Source organism: Dromiciops gliroides, chromosome 5 (assembly GCF_019393635.1).
Source record: "Dromiciops gliroides isolate mDroGli1 chromosome 5, mDroGli1.pri, whole genome shotgun sequence".
Classification (NCBI taxonomy): domain Eukaryota; kingdom Metazoa; phylum Chordata; class Mammalia; order Microbiotheria; family Microbiotheriidae; genus Dromiciops; species Dromiciops gliroides.
Window position 1 is genome coordinate 81615290 of NC_057865.1, and position 17173 is coordinate 81632462.

At 35.8% G+C, this 17173-nt stretch overlaps 1 protein-coding gene across 7 annotated transcripts in view; it reads right to left on the reverse strand.

The window, feature by feature from the left end:
- The window catches only part of ZMYND11 (zinc finger MYND-type containing 11), a 142991-nt gene that overhangs the window by 8644 nt on the left and 117174 nt on the right, over positions 1-17173 (reverse strand). For all 7 annotated transcript variants that reach the window (XR_006353213.1, XR_006353214.1, XM_043965825.1 and 4 more), the window contains 10 exons: positions 16002-16079; positions 15364-15456; positions 11792-11879; positions 10879-10934; positions 8832-8909; positions 7261-7379; positions 2897-3104; positions 2421-2489; positions 1249-1521; positions 739-924 (listed from right to left, as the gene is read on the reverse strand). Coding sequence is in view for 5 of the 7 variants with exons in the window: in XM_043965825.1 (XP_043821760.1) it covers positions 739-924; positions 1249-1521; positions 2421-2489; positions 2897-3104; positions 7261-7379; positions 8832-8909; positions 10879-10934; positions 11792-11879; positions 15364-15456; positions 16002-16079 (1248 nt within the window). In the remaining 2 variants the exon portion in view is untranslated. The remainder of the gene's footprint in view (positions 1-738; positions 925-1248; positions 1522-2420; positions 2490-2896; positions 3105-7260; positions 7380-8831; positions 8910-10878; positions 10935-11791; positions 11880-15363; positions 15457-16001; positions 16080-17173) is intronic.

The following is a 17173-nucleotide window of genomic DNA, read 5'->3' on the forward strand; positions in this document are numbered from 1 at the left end:
TTTCACTGACCTGTCTTCACAGCTGGATCTCAGCAGGCTTCATTTATCTGCTTGTCAAAACTTTCCTTTAAACTAATTTTCAATATTCACTGTTCATAAAGTTTTTATGAATTGTTTAAAAATATTTCCCTTTAGATTACTGAAGCTGAAAGTGAGTAAGATGAATTAAAGTGGCAACAAAACTTCAAGAAATGAAGTAAACTTCAACAAGGCAACAAAATTTTGGAAGTTGCAGGCAAACTGTGTTTTCTCACTCAATAAATAATTACTGGGAGTCTACTCTGTATCCAACACAGTAAGGGATACAGGAGAAGCATATGATATCATTATTGTCATCAAAGAGCTTAGCATTTAGCTAGGGAGATAAGACTAATCAAAGTTAAACAAGGAGACCCTAATAAACACAGTATGTATTGTCATCAAAGAGCTTAGCATTTTGTTAGGGAGATAAGACTAACCAAGGTAAAACAAGGAGACACTACCAAACACAGTATGTAACTGGATACTAAGTGGTGGAGTGAGAGACTGTAAGAAGTGCAATTGTAAAATAATTTAACTGATTTTTAAACAAATGACTGATAAAAGAAGTTTGTGGAAAAGATGAAACTGCTAAAATTCAGCACTGCAATTCCCAAATGCACCATGGCAAAGCTATTGTTAGCTAACATGTGAGACAATATTAGATATGAAAGGTAGATTTTCAATAAAAAGATGAAAAATGCTCTATCTAATATTTACCCATTGCTTCTTCTTGGTCTGGGAAATCAGTTGCTTGTGCTGTGTTGCTAGCTTCTTAATCTCTTCTACAAATTCTTCTTTACACTTTTCCTTTACCTGTTTACATTTTCTGTCCATCTCACTCTGCATATTGGCCACAGCTTTATTTACAGCTTGCCGTTTTTCTTCCTCCATTTCAGTACGCAGCTAATTGGGAAAAATCAAGCCCCCAAAATGTCAGTTAACATTGACATGGTTTACACAACTTGGCAAACAGCATCCATACACTGTTACCCAAATAATGCCATCCTCTTGATTTCATAAACACGTAAGAAGAAATCAGGAGTCTAAGGTTATTAATAAGTCTAGTACAAAAAGTTCTAAGTAGGTGATAAGCATAGCTGTAAATCTGTGGCTCAGATGGTGAGTATATACAAGTAGTTCAACCACCACAGGAAATGGTGTTCACCTACTAGGCAACATTTTCTGAAAACAAACTACATGAACCAGACTTCAAAAAGACAGGATTACCTTCTCCAGTGCTTCTCGCACAACTCTTTCAGTCTCTCGTTTGTGCTCAGATTTCATTCGGTCTTTGAAATCATTAAAGATTTTGGTGTACTTGTCATGGCACATGTTTTGACACACTCCGTCATTAGTGGTCTGTGTGCTCCGATGCAGCATTCTTGGAGAAGAGGCACTTAACTTCTTGGTCTGAGTTGAGACTGAAACCTTTTCTATTGGCTGAGGCATTGTGGGAATTTCCTGGCTGGAACTTACAGCTTCTGTTTCAGGCTCTGGTTCCTGGAGGGCAAAAAAGTACTAGACATTATCTATAGCCACAATAAAGCAACACACCCCAGACACAAGAATAAAGAATTAACTATGTGAACATAGAAGTTCAGTAACAGACATAAAAAGCTATGTAACAAGCAACTGTCATAATTAGCACAATTATACAATCAGTTACTCTAAAAGGGAACTTGATTGTTGGGTTTCTTAGAGATTAACTTTATAAGTTATATAATTTAAAACTGAATACTAGTAAGCTTAAATATTTAAATATAAAATTATTCTACACACTAATAACTTTTTAAGAAATCACTTGTTTTGACCAGATTTATTAGTTAATTTGCTAAAATTCCCAACCACTTCTCATTGAATATATATGTAGACTATAGTCCAGCTCAGCTCTAGAGCTTGACTTAAAGAACACATGAATTTCATCATGAAAGGATTATCACTTTAAAAAAGTAATGGCTTTTAAAATGTCAGCTTCATTTATGTTAGTTTCATTATTAGTTTTAGGAATAGTAAAGCAAAGAGTTCCCAGACAAAGTTGAATGATAAAGAAAGTGCCAATTCCCCTTTAACCATGTGAATTTCATTATTAGTTTTAGAAATAGTAAAACAGAGTTCCCAGGCAAAGTTGAATGATAAAGAAAGTGCTGTTCCCCCTTAACCACAGGAGTTAGTGATCCTTTAATCAAATGGAAACTTTAACCTGTGATAACCACCCTCTGTTTCTAGCAATGGTGCAAGATATAAAAGTGGTAAGACAACATTTACACTTAATTGATGTGACTAATTCAATGATGACAACTGCTTTACACAAGTATCCATAGGAGGAACCATTCTGCCCACAACTTTGAAAAGATTATCTGGATCAACAGCCACTTGGACACTAGGTCAGGGTAACTTACTTCTTTTTTGGGTTCCACACTTTGATTACGTCGCCCTTTCTTTGCTCTTGGTTCCTGAGTGACCTTCAGCTGTGAACATACAAAAGTAATAGCCTATTATTTTAATATTGTTAAGTACTTTATCTAGGCTGCAAACACTGATGAAAGGTGAGGAAGGAGTAAACTGCTCACTTCTGCCTTAGTACTCTTAGGACACTTGGCACTGTTTAGTAAATTACCTGTTTTGGAGCACCTTGTACATACAGCTGAAAAAATGAAAAAAAATAATGCACCCCACTCCCCAAAGTCAGTAATTTACTTCCTCCTTCCTGGGAGGATCACATGTTAAGACTGTTTGGTTTTGGGGGAGCAACTCACAACATGGTTAAGAAATTGAAAAATATGACCCAGGTTCGGTTTCTGCTGGGGCAGAGCACGCATTCAAATATTTTCCCACTTAACAATGACTTGTAGCTTCTGATGAGATTAGGACTTACCTGTTCATTACTGGTAGAGGAGATGCTGGATTCTGCCTCTTCTTCACCTCGGTCCTCGTTCTTAGACTTCCAAAATCTTCCTTCACGAAGGAAGCGTTGATGTAGTTCCAGCTCATCACATGCTTTTTTCCAGCCCATACTGCGTTTCACATGCAACCGATGAATATTAACTGTGATATCTTGTATATTTTCAGAAGGAATCCAGGCCCTGTAGAAAGAATTAGAAGGCACAATTAGAAACTCCCTAAGAATATGTGTGTGTATGTGTGTGTGGGCGTAAGAGTGGGGATAGAGGGATGTGGGGGATAAAACTTTTCTGCAGGGATGTCAATACCAACCCCCACCCCACCCCACCCCCAAAAAGTTACTATGAAGCCATTAGTAGTGTTCAGGAGCTCATCAGAGCTTCAGACTCCTTCAGTCTGCTGATGATCTTGATGTTACTTCCTGTTTCATCCAGGACCTTTTTGACTGCATTGACATCAGCTGCCTTTAGGACAAAAGAAGCAAACACCCCCATGTCTGTATCTGTTCTACTGGAGATCTTGGATATTCTTTTTAGACACAGCAGGAAAGTCTACAGTTACATGCTTCTTGCTGCCCAAGGTACCACCATTCTCCACCTTAGTCACAGGAAAATCATTATCCTCCTTCCTCCTTCACAAGCAGAGAAATTAGCTCATCATCCACAAAGATCTTGCTGTCAACTTGCACCCCTCTTCGAATGTTTATACAGTCTAGCCACAGAATGCCGTCATCACCCTTCCCTATAAGAGCATAAGAGCAGGCTGGTCTGCCTGCTGCCCTTCTTCAGCTTCTCTTCAGGAGGGTCGCCACCTCTGATAAGACAGTTTGGAACCCTGATCCTTTGGTGTCCAAGGCTACAGCCACAGGCCAATAGAGAATGGGATTAAAAACAGTCTTCTGTGATTTTTCACACATTTGCAACGTCTCTGCATGGTAGCTTCCATGGGAGTTTAGAGCCACCTTTATTCCGGCTCTAATCATCTCATTTAATTTTTCCACAAACAGGGAGGCAGGCCAAGTGTGCAGCATTTTGGTACTGATGGGCTCACAATTTTTCTCTCTTCCCCAACTTCAATATACATACTGACTCTCCCACGAACTCACTTTTTTCCTCCTTAAAAATGATATTAACTTTAAAAAGAATTGCTCCCATGACTGACTGGAGGGCAGTGTGATACTCCAAGTGCAAGAGTCCCAAAGTAAAAATATCTGGGTTTGAATTCCATTTCTACCATTTACTATTTGACCTGGATAAGCCACGTAAGTGATACTTTAATTTCCTTATCTATAAAATAACTGTATGGCATCTTAGGATGTTTATAAAGAAAAGGACTTGTAAACCTTAGAATACTGAATAAATCTGAATTGTTCCTAAATTAAGGACATTTTTATAATCTACTCTTACTCTCTTTTGAATTCTTAGTTTCTATTCTGCAAACATTTACTGCCAGGTCCTGATTACTGTGAATAGTGAATCCTGTGAAGTAGCTGAATGATTCAAATTTGTACTGCATATTTTCATTGGGTTAATGGTGTAAATTCAAACAGAGGAGACCACTTCAAGGAATTCATCATTAGTACTAATCAGGACTGCACTTTCTTAAGCATCTACTATGTGGAAGATACTGGACAGATGTTGTGTCTACAACCTTAGATGGAATGAAAATGAAAAGTTGATTCTGAGAGATTTTAAAATTTAAAATATTTTTTATTCATTCTTTCAAATAATTTTATTAAACATATCTGTCCAAGTGGTCCAGGAGTACAGAATCAACTGGAGTGCCGAGACACTCGAGGCAAGGAGATCAATTAAGAGCCTGTGGCAATAATATAGGTGAGAGGTAATAAGGGTTTGAACTATAGAGTGACTTATGAGTGGAGAGAAGGGATCAGATGCAAAATAAGTTGTAAAAGTAGAAATGGCAAGATTTACCAACTGACTGGATAAAAGGAGACTGAGGAATCTGAGATAATTTTGGAGTTGCAAACATAAGAGACTGGAAGGATGGTAGTTCATTCAACAGAAATAGGGAAGTTTCAGAGAAGAAAGGGTTTTTGTGAAAAGGAAAGGGGAAGGGAAAGCAAGGGAATATTGTTGCTGTTCAGTCATTTCAGTTGTGTCTAACTCTTTGTGACCCTATTTAGGGTTTTCCTGGCAAAGATTCTGGAGTGGTTTGCCATTTACTTCTCCAGGTCATCTTTCAGATGAGGAAACTGAGGCAAATAAGGTCAAGTGACTTTTCCAGGGTCACAAGCTAGTAAGTGTCTGAAGCTGGATTTGAACTCAGGAAGAGGAGTCTTACTGAATCCTACTAAGACACCCAGCTACACTTATAAAACACTTATAATAAAGCACAGTGCCAGCCACTTTATGGATATTGTCTAATTTGATGCTCACAACAACCCTGTAAATTAGATATTATTTTCCCCATTTGACAGATGAGGAAACTGAGGCAGACAGAGATTAGGTGACTTGCCTAGAGTTACATAGCCAATAAATGTCTGAAGCTAGATTTGAACTCAGGTTTTCCTAATTGCAGGTTCAGAGCTTTATTGTCTGTGCCACGTAGATGCCTCCAAATATGATAAATTCAGTTTTAGACTTGTTGAGTTTAAAATGTTTTTGAGACATCCAGTTTGAAATACCAATAGTCAATTGGTGATACTAGACTGAAGCTCGAGGGAGAAGCCAGGGCAAGATATATATATATTTCCAAGTCATCTGCATGGAGATAATAGTTAAATCCAAGGGACTGATACTTGTGTTACTTGATAGAATATAAGCTTCTCCTTGAGGTCAGGGACTATTTCATTTTTGCATTTATATTCCTAGCACCTAATACAGTGATTAACACATAGTAGGCACTTAATAAATGCTTATATATTTCCCAAAGAGCCTTGTATACAGAAAGTACATAATAAATGTTTGTTATATGAATGAATTCTCATTTTCTAGATAATTTATTAATGGCATTATTATTAAGAAACTTAAAAATTTAAGTGTTAACTAAAATTTTAGTAATGTCAGTGTGGTTGGCAGATGTGCTATAGCTGTATGTGTCATAATTTATTCTATCCATCTTGTGGAAGTAAAATTATCCAAAATAGTCTTATGGAAATAAAAACCAAAAATTATTTCTGCCATTGATAAATATCTAAATCCTTATTCTGAAAAATATAATTTGGAAGATGAGCCCCTCTTGTAAACAACAAAGAAAAAGCCAAGTTTTCTAAGCTAGAAACTATGTCTTATTACTGTTATTGGCATACAATTCTCATGAACATTAAAAAAGAGGTACACATATTTTTACATACCTACTCTGTTAGTCTGTACCTTCTACCTAAAAGGTGATAATTTGCCTTATGTTAAAATCCCTCCATTTTAGTAAGGCTTTGTTAGAAAGATTGAAACTACTGTAATCATGTTACAATACTACTAAATCCCCATGTATTCTGAACCTTTCTATCCTACTGTCTGGGTTGAACCAATATTCAAGGCTAATACACCACTGTTATATTATAAAACAGTATCGGTTACCAAAAATGTCCTGAATTTAATACACAAGGAAATGATACATTATTCTATCTGCTCAGTAAATATTTGGTTCAGGCCTTATGACTGATTCAGACATATTAAATATATTTATCAGATGATTATTTTTTCTAAAACCTGTTGGTAATCATTAAAGGTTAAGTTAAGGATTGGCCACGTGCTTCATTTCTTTTGTTTTGTTTTGTTTGTTTTGCGGGGCTATGGGGGTTGACTTGCCCAGGGTCACACAGTTAGTAAGTGTTAAGTGTCTGAGGCCGGATTTGAACTCAGGTACTCCTGAATCCAGGGCCGGTGCTTTATCCACTGTGCCACCTAGCTGCCCCCTCTTCATTTCTTTTTATTCAATATAAATCAAACTTCATAACTATTATAGAGAGATAATGAAACCCTTGCCACAAGTCTTTTATGACTGAATAACATTTTGCCATGTTTTGAAACAGTCTTGAAAACACACATGCATTAGGAGATTTGAGACTAACAAAAGGTAATATCTTTAAAAGCTTCTTAAAAGGGGGGCAGCTAGGTAGTGCAGTGGATAGAGCACTGGCCCTGGATTCAGGAGGACCTGAGTTCAAATCCAGCCTCAGACACAATGCTTACTAGCTGTGTGACCCTGGGCAAGTCACTTAACCCTCATTGCCCTGCAAAAAAAAAAAAAACAACCCACAAAAAAACCCACAACCCCCCCCCAAAAAAAAACAAACAAACAAAAAAAAGCTTCTTAAAAGACAACTTTAAAAGCAAGGAAGGTTATGATAATTTGCATAAGAGATGCATAAATTACCTTTGGTGATGGTGACCAAAGAAACGAACATCAACTTGATTGTCCTCTTTCTGCATAACTTTGGCTGGCCAAAACCCAAAACCTTTCATTTTGGCCCAAACCAGCTCATGATTAGGTATCTAAAAATAAAACACATTCCCTTTTATAATTTTAAAAATGTTACAGTAAATATACTACTAGTATTTAAACTATAAGGTAAAATATTATATAATCACTTAAAATCAAAGTTGTTATTTGCTCCTTTTTAACAAATTTTTTATGTTTATATGGTAATATGGAATGTTTTTTACACAGTAGATAATATTCCTTTCTCTAAGAAAATGTGATAATTTTTCAAGAAAAACAAATATATGCAATCATTGCTGAGGAAAAAAGTAGTAAGATAGCTTTTTCCTCCATTTCCTATATGCTTGAAGACAGTCCTCTCAGAATTACTAGCTATATTAAGGAACAAATCAGTCAGTACCATTAAAAGCCATGAATGCTACTGTGCATTGAAAAGAAAAGAATAGGGGCAGCTAGGTGGCGCAGTGGATAAAGCACCGGCCCTGGAGTCAGGAGTACCTGGGTTCGGATCCGGCCTCAGACACTTAACACTTACTGGCTGTGTGACCCTGGGCAAGTCACTTGACCCCAATTGCCTCACTAAAAAAAAAAAAAAAAAGAAAAAAAAAAAGAAAAGAAAAGAATGTCCAAGTCTTAAGATCTTCCATCTTAAGGGCTCCAGAACTGATTTTCAGAGATTTAAGAAATTGTTTAAGTTATGACTTTTGGAGCATTTGGTTATTTTAATCACTTTAATTGTGGCTGGTGTTTATATAGTGTTTGAAGGTTTGCAAAGAACCATACATAGATAATCTCATTTCATCTCAACAGCTCTGTGAGGTAGGTGCTATTACTCTCAAAAACCTTCTATCTCTTCAAGGAAGCTGGGTAATATGCCTGCAGGGGACAGTCAGACAGGCATAATCATGGATTCTTTTCATGACCTTGTTGGTCCAGAAACTTTTGGGGTGGCATGCCTGGGATTAGACAGGCAAGCTTAAATTTCTTTTTCTCATTCCTCCCTAAATTCAGTGGAGTAATTACCCGCCAAGAGGCCTCAAAATTCTGTGAACAAATGAAAAGCTGTAAAACTCTTAAAAAACAAAAGTAATTAAAGAGGGGACTTAAAAAAATTTAAGCTTGAAATAAGCAGATACAGAGATAAACAGGCCTCTGAGTTTCCAACACTAAATGATACCTTAACTTTCATTTTGATTCAAGTGATTATGATTAAAATTATATTGCTGATGGGTGCCTACTTGAAGGCCTTTAATGCATGAAACCATAGCTTTGACATTATGCATTTATGAAAAAATTAAAGAGAATCAACACCAGGAAAATTTAGTATCCATTGTAAAATACATGTACATATAGGTTTATTACAAATGTATTTTTTGCAATAGCAAAAATTGGATATATTGGAAATGTATTTAAAACAATCTATTTTACATTTAAGAGGCAAAACTTTGGCAGTCCCCCCCCCCAAAAAGGGAAAATAAGCAAATTTCAAAATTTCACAAACATACACAAGGATAGCAGAACCAGTTGTCAGGACGTGCATTTGACAAATAGAAGCAATTCTTGCAAAGCTGCAGTTCATCCAGCTGAAAAATAAAAACAAACAAAAAATTCAACTAAAGAATATACAGTTGTCTTGTGTAAAACCATGCATGCACATTATTAAAGACTCAAAGAGAATTAAGATTGCTATAAATAGTTTAATGTTTACAAGATTTAGCCATCTACAAAGTTGTTGAAGTTCATTACTGGAAAAAGAAATAATTATAATACCAGAAATTGCAAAGTTAAATTTTTGAGTGAAAACTTAAAAATTCCCCACTCTTTTATATAAAAAGAAAATTCTGCCTTTAGGCCACATCTATGAAATGACAAAAAAGCATCACAAAAAATACCATTTGCCAAGGTAAAAGTATATAGTTGTGAGTGATAAAATCTTAATATCAAAATACCAATATGGGCCACAAAGAATGTCATTTAAATATTTGATTTATTATTAATAATTGTTTTTGACAGTTGCTCCCAGTTAAAATGTGTGGTTTTTCTTGGCTTTATTTTTTTGCCTTTATGTAGCTGACCCAAACAATCTTCACAGAGATTTTTGGGTAACTTCCTTTCTTAGGTAGAAAGCAGGTTAAAGGGTCACAACATTAATAAAGCATCTTGTGACAGTCCTCTGGCAAAAGGGAGTTAGTTCCTCCTGGAAGGACAGAGGTTCTACTTTTGTCCTTTGCTTTTGAGGATTAGGCTCACAGTGCCCAAGTTCCCATTAGAGCTATGACTGTCAAAAGGGAAAATCCCTGTCCTGGGACAGGTGTCCTATCTAAGGAAAGGCCTCAGAGCCAGTCAGAGAAGTTAAGGGAAAATAAACCCCTTAATGAGTTCAGATTCCACGAATAAGCAGTCATAGCCACAGGGGCCAGTATCCCACTCTGAGCAGAGTATTTTGGAGCACACCTGAGTGGCTGTGCCTTTATGCTCCCCAATGCAGTACCATCTTTACATGAGTTTTAATCTTGGTTAACAGGTAAATGTCTGACTTGTATATTGGGGTTCCCTTTCCCCCTCTCTCTTACACTTCCCTATTAATTACCAATAAAACCACAGCACAGAATTGGCTCCTATTGTTATGACATCTCATTCATAGCACTGAACTAATTAAGGGGTCTGTTTTCCCTGAAGGCTCTGGCTGTCTCATAGGTGTTTTCTTAGATATAAACCTGGTTGTGGGACAGGGACTTTCCCTTTTGACAGTCACACCTCTGATGAAGGCTGGAGCACTTTATCCCAGTCTACAAAAGCAAGGGTCAAAAAGGGAATCTGTCTTCCCAGGAGGGACTCCCTTATGCCAGAGGACTGCCACAAGACATAAAGGCATCCAGAGGAGCTTGGTCCTAACTCGGGGTTGGAATCTGTAAGAGTTCCCTTTAGTTCATGGTTGATCTTTAGACATAATATGAACTGCTTCCAACTCTTAATTTTTCTTAGTATATTTATGAATAAAAATGTGTTGGTTGGGCATGGAAATGAAACTACGTGTGGCAAAATAACATAAGAGTTAAAAACACGTGCTTTTTGCAGATATTCTCATGATCTGACATAGGAAAAGGAAATGATATATATAATTAAAAAGTATTTGAGAATGACAAAATGATGCCAAATTTATGATTATAATTTTTTATTTTCACAAAGATAGAAATGAGGTTCAAGATTGAATAAATTATGACAACTTCTGTTGTATTTCTATAAAGATATGGAAATGAAAAACTCTACTTCAGATTTTTCATTTCCTAGAGCTAATTCGTGGTGTTTTCTATAAAAACCAACAACCCAAATAACATAAGTAAAAAGAATAAAATACTTAAAATCACTTTTCTAAAGATAATCCTGTGTAGCAAAAACATCAGTAGAAATACTATTCTGGTAAAGTTTAATACAGAAATGTCATAATAATTATCTTATATTATTTGTAACTTATAAGAGAAAAAACCCAGTGTTCTCATCAACTAGTATGATATAATCCTTAAATGTCTAGTTATTGGGCTTTAACATTACCTCATGACATGTATCCTTATAGAGCATTCTGGCTATGTCAGCTTGTTCACTGTCCGCTGTAATTAAAGACAGACATTACCCATTACCAACAATTTAACAACATAAGCTAAGCCAAATTAAAATATTTGACTTAGGGTATTCACACTATGATTTTCAAAACTTAAACATATGCAATTGTGCTATTTAAACTGAATGTTTTCTTTTAAGCCAAATTCTACTAAAAGATCAAAATGAACAAAAAATGCATTTTACATAGCAAGATTTGTCAACTGTCTAGATATAGAGTGCCTTCCTGCCTATTCATATGTAGTTTAGGAATTTTTTTCAAGCTCTTGATTGACTAAGAGATATGTATTTAAAAAAATATGAACAAATCAACTATAGAAATAATAAAAATCTGTTTATTATCTATAGTATTATATAGTATGCCTTTGGGATAGGAAGAATTGAAATATACATATACATATGTGTAAATAGCATTTTATAACTATAAAGTTCATATACCAACAGCCTCCCCCTTCATTTACTTTATCTCAATTGATCTTTACAACCACCCTAGTAGGTAGAAAATGAAAGTATTTTTTCCCTCATTTTAGAGATGCAGAAACTCAAGTTCAGAGATGCTGAAGGTTATATACTGGTAGATATAGCAGAGAAGATATTTAAATTTGAGTTTTTTGGCATTATGTAACTATAGCCAATTAATGAGTTATTTCTTCTGCCTTTACTTTTATTACCATTGTAGTCCACCAATACATACCCTACCTTTGGCACTTTTATACACCTACTTAAGGTTGCATAGTTAAAGTTGTAACTAAACAATTAATGCTTATTTCTATAGTAGTTTTAAAGTTAAATACTTCCCCCTATTGGAAGTAAAATGATTTAAAAGAAAAAAACAAAACGACTCAACCTCCATAGAAAATCACTGTGTTGTGGAGAAGAAGTTGAGCATCAGCTTTAAATTCTTCATAACTTCTGTACTTCCCTTCATTCACTTTCTGCAGAATACAAAAACAAAACACCAAAAAATTATTAGAAAGTACAGGGTGGGCCAAAATTCATGAAGGGGCTTCAATATTTATCTCGGGGGGGGGGGGGGGGGAAATGTGGGTTAAGTGACTTGCCCAGGGTCACACAGCTAGTAAGTGTCAAGTGTCTGAAGCCGGATTTGAACTCAGGCTCTATTGAATCCAGGGCCAGTGGTTTATCCACTTCACCCCTATTTTTTATTTTTTAATTTACAATACCATAGCATCATATACAGTATATGTAGGAAATGAATTTACATTATTTGTGAAAATGCAAATCTAGTAAATGGCAAAAAATAAAGAAAAAATAATTTTCAAAAAGTTATTAAAATATTGTGACTTTTGGCCCATCCTGTATTAGGAGTTTACATTATGGGAACCTCAGTTGGGAAGAGGACAGGACAGTTGACAATACAGGATGGTAGAGGGAACTGTCTTTTTTTAACAAGTTCACAAAGTACAAGGTGATAGACCACTTAATTTCCCAACTAGAATCTGAAAGTTGTCTGTATAAGACATGTAAGAAAACAAAATTGTATTTTATAGGCATTAATGATACATCCTACCAAGTCACTTTATGCCTGCCTGGCTGGACTGATCTTATAGTTCAGAAGGGTCTTAATCTACAAATTATAGAAAGTTTGGGACTTTCTACTATAAAACTCTTATAGATGTTGAAACTGAGGCCTAAAAAAGTGAGATGAATTGTTCAAGGTCACATAGATTGTTAATGGTATATGGGAACAAGAATGTTCTGACTGACAGTATGGTGATTTTTCTATCACATCTGCTTCTTGGGGGTTGAGGCTACAAGCAGGTTATTTAGTGTGGAGGCAGAAGTTCCCGGATATGTCCCAGGCTGGGGAAATCAAGTCAAGAGAATTCATTATTCACTTTACTCTCTTTTTCTGAAGTAAATCTCTTTGAATTGTAAATTACTAATCTCTTTTAGCTGTTACAAGGATTCAAATGAGTCTAAGGAGTTTAGCACTGCTTCTTAAGGTATCTACAAGTTTTCATGGCTAACAGCTATATCTCAAAGTTTCAAAGTGACAGATGGAGAACAATTTTTGCAATCACACTGATCTCAACTGGAAACATATGGTTAATTTTCTTTGGGTTGTCATGTTGTAAAATTTCATAATTTATCATTAACATTCTGGGGCCACAACAGTGGGTTATATCTCAGACTAAAAACATTTGATTCAACACATATCAATTAGGTGCCAATTATGTGCCAAGTACAAGGGAGTCTGTATCTTCTATGTTTCATTTCATCTACTGTCATTTCTTAACTTCCCAAGGAGGGAACAGGAAGAGGCCGGCAGTTCTATACAAAGATCTAAAGCCATAAAACCTTAATGGAACAAATTATGAAATGTGCCTTCACACCTAATATATGTGATGATTTGTGAAAATGAGTAACTTTTGATTATTTTTAAATTGTCTTTAATACTTCAAAAGATAGACTTTTGAGTTTTTTCAACCTCTAACGAATCAGATTACAACTGCTTTCTACCTTAAAAATTTTTTTCTTTTTCTCTTTTCTATCCACTTTCCAACTTCATGAACTGACTGTGAACAGCAAATGCATCCCTTGGTGCATAACCCTGTGATGATGATCCTCTTCAAACTTCTCTAAGTAGTTTCTTGGTGACTTAAAGACATAAGCTGAAGACTTTGTAAAGAGGTAGGAGCTTCCCTATCTAGCACTTTGCTGGCCTAACATTTCAGAACTCATGTCACAATCTGGTGTTAAGAGGACAATAAGCACTGAGTGGTTCTTTAATCCAAGAGTCTCAGGGTAGAACGGGACTCTGGAGACTACTCTAGTCTTTCCAGTATACAAACAGGAATACCTTTGACAACACCCCCAACAAGTAGTTATCCAGCCTGTGCTTGAACACCTCCAGTGAAGGGGAAACCAATTCCTCCTTGAGATAGCCTTTTTTCACAACTGAGTAGATCTAAATGTTAGAAAATTTCTAAATCTACCTCTACTTCTAAATTTCTCTCTAACTTCTACAGTACACACTACTCCTAGTTTTGCTCTCTGGGGCTAGGCAGAACAAATAAAATCCTCTTATGACGATTCCTTAAAGTACTTAAGTGCAGTTATCAAGTCCTCTTTCTCAGGCCTTAAACTCATTCTTAGATGGTGCGCTTACAAGGTCCTTACTCATCTTTGTTGCCTTTTCCTAGATACTCTCCTATTAATATTTTCCCTAAAATATGCTACCTGACATGGGGCTATGTATATCAAGGAATTAAGGGATTATTAACATTTAAATTGGCCAACTAGATATCAAGATGTACACACCTAAGAAGTAAGGGGAGTTAAAATTCTAAAGCAGAAAAGTTAGGCATAGCTACTACCTGAGCTAGGAGACAGAGATAACACAAGACCTTCAATCCTAATAAATAATCCCCCTCCATTCTCAGGAATGACAAGCATCCAAACTACCCCCCCTCCCCCACCCCCATCTGTCCTCTATAAAAGCTTTTGCCTTTCATCTGTTCTGGGAGGAAGAGGTTTCTAAGTCATCTCTTCCCCTTGAAGCTAAGTCTTCAACTTCCCTCTTGGTCACTTTCTCCAGTGCCCAATAAAGGACCATTTTAATTCTAATTGGACTAAGTGTAAGAGTGTAATTTTTATTTATTTTTTTGGGGGGGATGAGGCAATTGGAGTTAAATGACTTGCCCAGGGTCACACAGTTAGTAAGTGTCAAGTGTCTGAATCTGGATTTGAACTCAGGTCCTCCTGACTCCAGGGCTGGTGCTCTATCCACTGCACCACCTAGCTGCCCCCAAGAGTGTAATTCTTTACCTAAGGACCCCCACCACCTATTTCCCCCATGACACTACCCATAGCTGAAAACAGTATAACAGATATGGTCTAATAAGGGCAAAGTATAATAGGATATTGCCTCCTTCCTCCTGGACACTATATCTCTCTTGATGCAACTTAAGAGTGCGTTAGCTTTCTTGCTATTTTACACAATTCCCCCATCTTATTCTTGTGAAGTGTTTTTTTTTTTTAATTTTTGCAGGGCAATGGGGGTTAAGTGGCTTGCCCAGGGTCACACAGCTAGTAAGTGTCTGAGGCCGGATTTGAACTCAGGTACTCCTGAATCCAGGGCCGGTGCTTTATCCACTGCGCCACCTAGCTGCCCCCGAAGAGTTTTTTTTTTTTAATATGAACCCAACTAAATATATAATACTATGTCCCTATTAAATTTTGGCCAATGTTTGAGTTCATCAAGATCTTTTTTTAAGATCCTGATTCTGTCATAAGACTGTGATAATTGCTCCTTATGGTTTTGTGTTTGATAAGCATGCAATTAAAACTAAAAAGAATACCAAAACCACAGCCCTTACTGACTGGGTAACTTCAATTTCACAAGAATTATGAGCAGATGTATTGGGCAGGGTCGGGGTTGGAATGTGACCTTACCTCTTGTATTGTAGGAACATCAACAGCTGAATGTACCAATCTTCTGTACATTGGGTGCTTATTGTCCTTTCCCTTTTTGTTTAGATCTATAGCCTATAAGAATTATTAGAGAAACTTCAAAATGGGAGCTAATGTAAAACATGAAAATCATCAATATGTATAACTCAAAAAATTTTAGATCTATAAAGAAATTTTATCAAAAATCTCTAAAATGTAACTGAAGAATGTATACATACTGCACTGAGTACTTTATAAGTGGAATTGATGATTTTAATTGTAATAGCAGTTTTAATGATCCTAGATAATCTCACAGTTTTAAATATTAATTACTGATTTAAAAACCACTAATACCAATTAGTAGAACTTAAAGCAAGTCATGTTTCAAATCTTTTAAAGCACATGACAAAAGATGATAGACTTAAAAATGACAACTAAAGAGACAGCTAAAAAGCCTGAGAACAACTATTTAGTGAAAGAAGCAATGTAATAAAGCATTCATTTTCACACTTTATACTGCTTTATATAGAACTAGTTGCCACTCTATTCATAAATTTCCTCAAAGTGAACTTAAGAAAACAAAACTGGGGGATGGAAGGGAAGGAGGAGAAGGGAGGAATGAGAGATTCCCCAGGACTCACCCGCTCCTTCATACGGGAGACAATGAATCTCAGGTATGTGCTCATCTCCTGCTTGCTTGTATTTTTTTTCTTAATACTCTGTTTAACAACAACCAAAGGTATTTAATTACAAATCTGCTCTTTTACATACATATATATGTTTACATATATAAAACTGTTTGCAATACTCATTTTAAAATGCAATAATATTCTTGTATAATTAAAAAATCTAACTAAAAACCAATAATTAGGCTAAAAGTAAAATGTAGGCTGCATTTTACTAAGGATTTTAAATAAATTTATATTTTATTCATAACAGAGTATGTGCATAAAGTCAGATGGCTCTAGAAGGAAAAAACCTATTTGACAAAGAAATACTTTTTAGGGTTTTTTCAGTTTATATTACTGCAGTAAACTGCAGATTGTTTTCCAAGCTCTGCTTTTTTTGTTATTCTTTATTAGCTCATACAAGTCTTTATATATTTCTCTGAATTCCTTATTTCTGTCATTTCTTATAGTATAGCATATACTATTGTGGTAACTCTAATTACATTCATATACAATTTGTTTGGTTATTCCCTAATTAATGAGCACTGTTTTCAGCTTTTTGTTATAATAGCTTTATGTTATTTTGAATATTATAGCATATATGGACTTTTCTGATTTTGACTTCCTGGGGGATTGCTGGATCTTACATATGCTGTTTGATGTGGTCACTGAGGTTTTTTTAAAGAGGATTTAACGGGGATGGAGGGGAGTAACAGAGGAATGACTGCTGTAAAAAAATAAATGATAGCAATGAAAAACCAAAAAGGCCAGTTTAGTGACTTTCCTTCCATAATTTCAAATTATTATCTGCAACAATTGGACCATTTTACAGTTCCAGTAATAGTGGAAGATCCTTCCTATTTTCCCATTACCAATTCAACATGGTGTAGTTCTTTTATCACGTTTGGCAGTTTTATGAGTATGAAACAATACCATGTTATTTTTTTGTTTTTGCGGGGCAATGGGAGGGTTAAGTGACTTGCCCAGGGTCACACGGCTAGCAAGTGTCAAAGTGTCTGAGGCTGCATTTGAACTCAGGTACTCCTGAATCCAGGGCCAGTGCTTTATCCACTGCGCCACCTAGCTGCTCAATACCATGTTATTTTAATTTGTATTTCTCTTATTAGTGGCTTTGTGCATTTTCT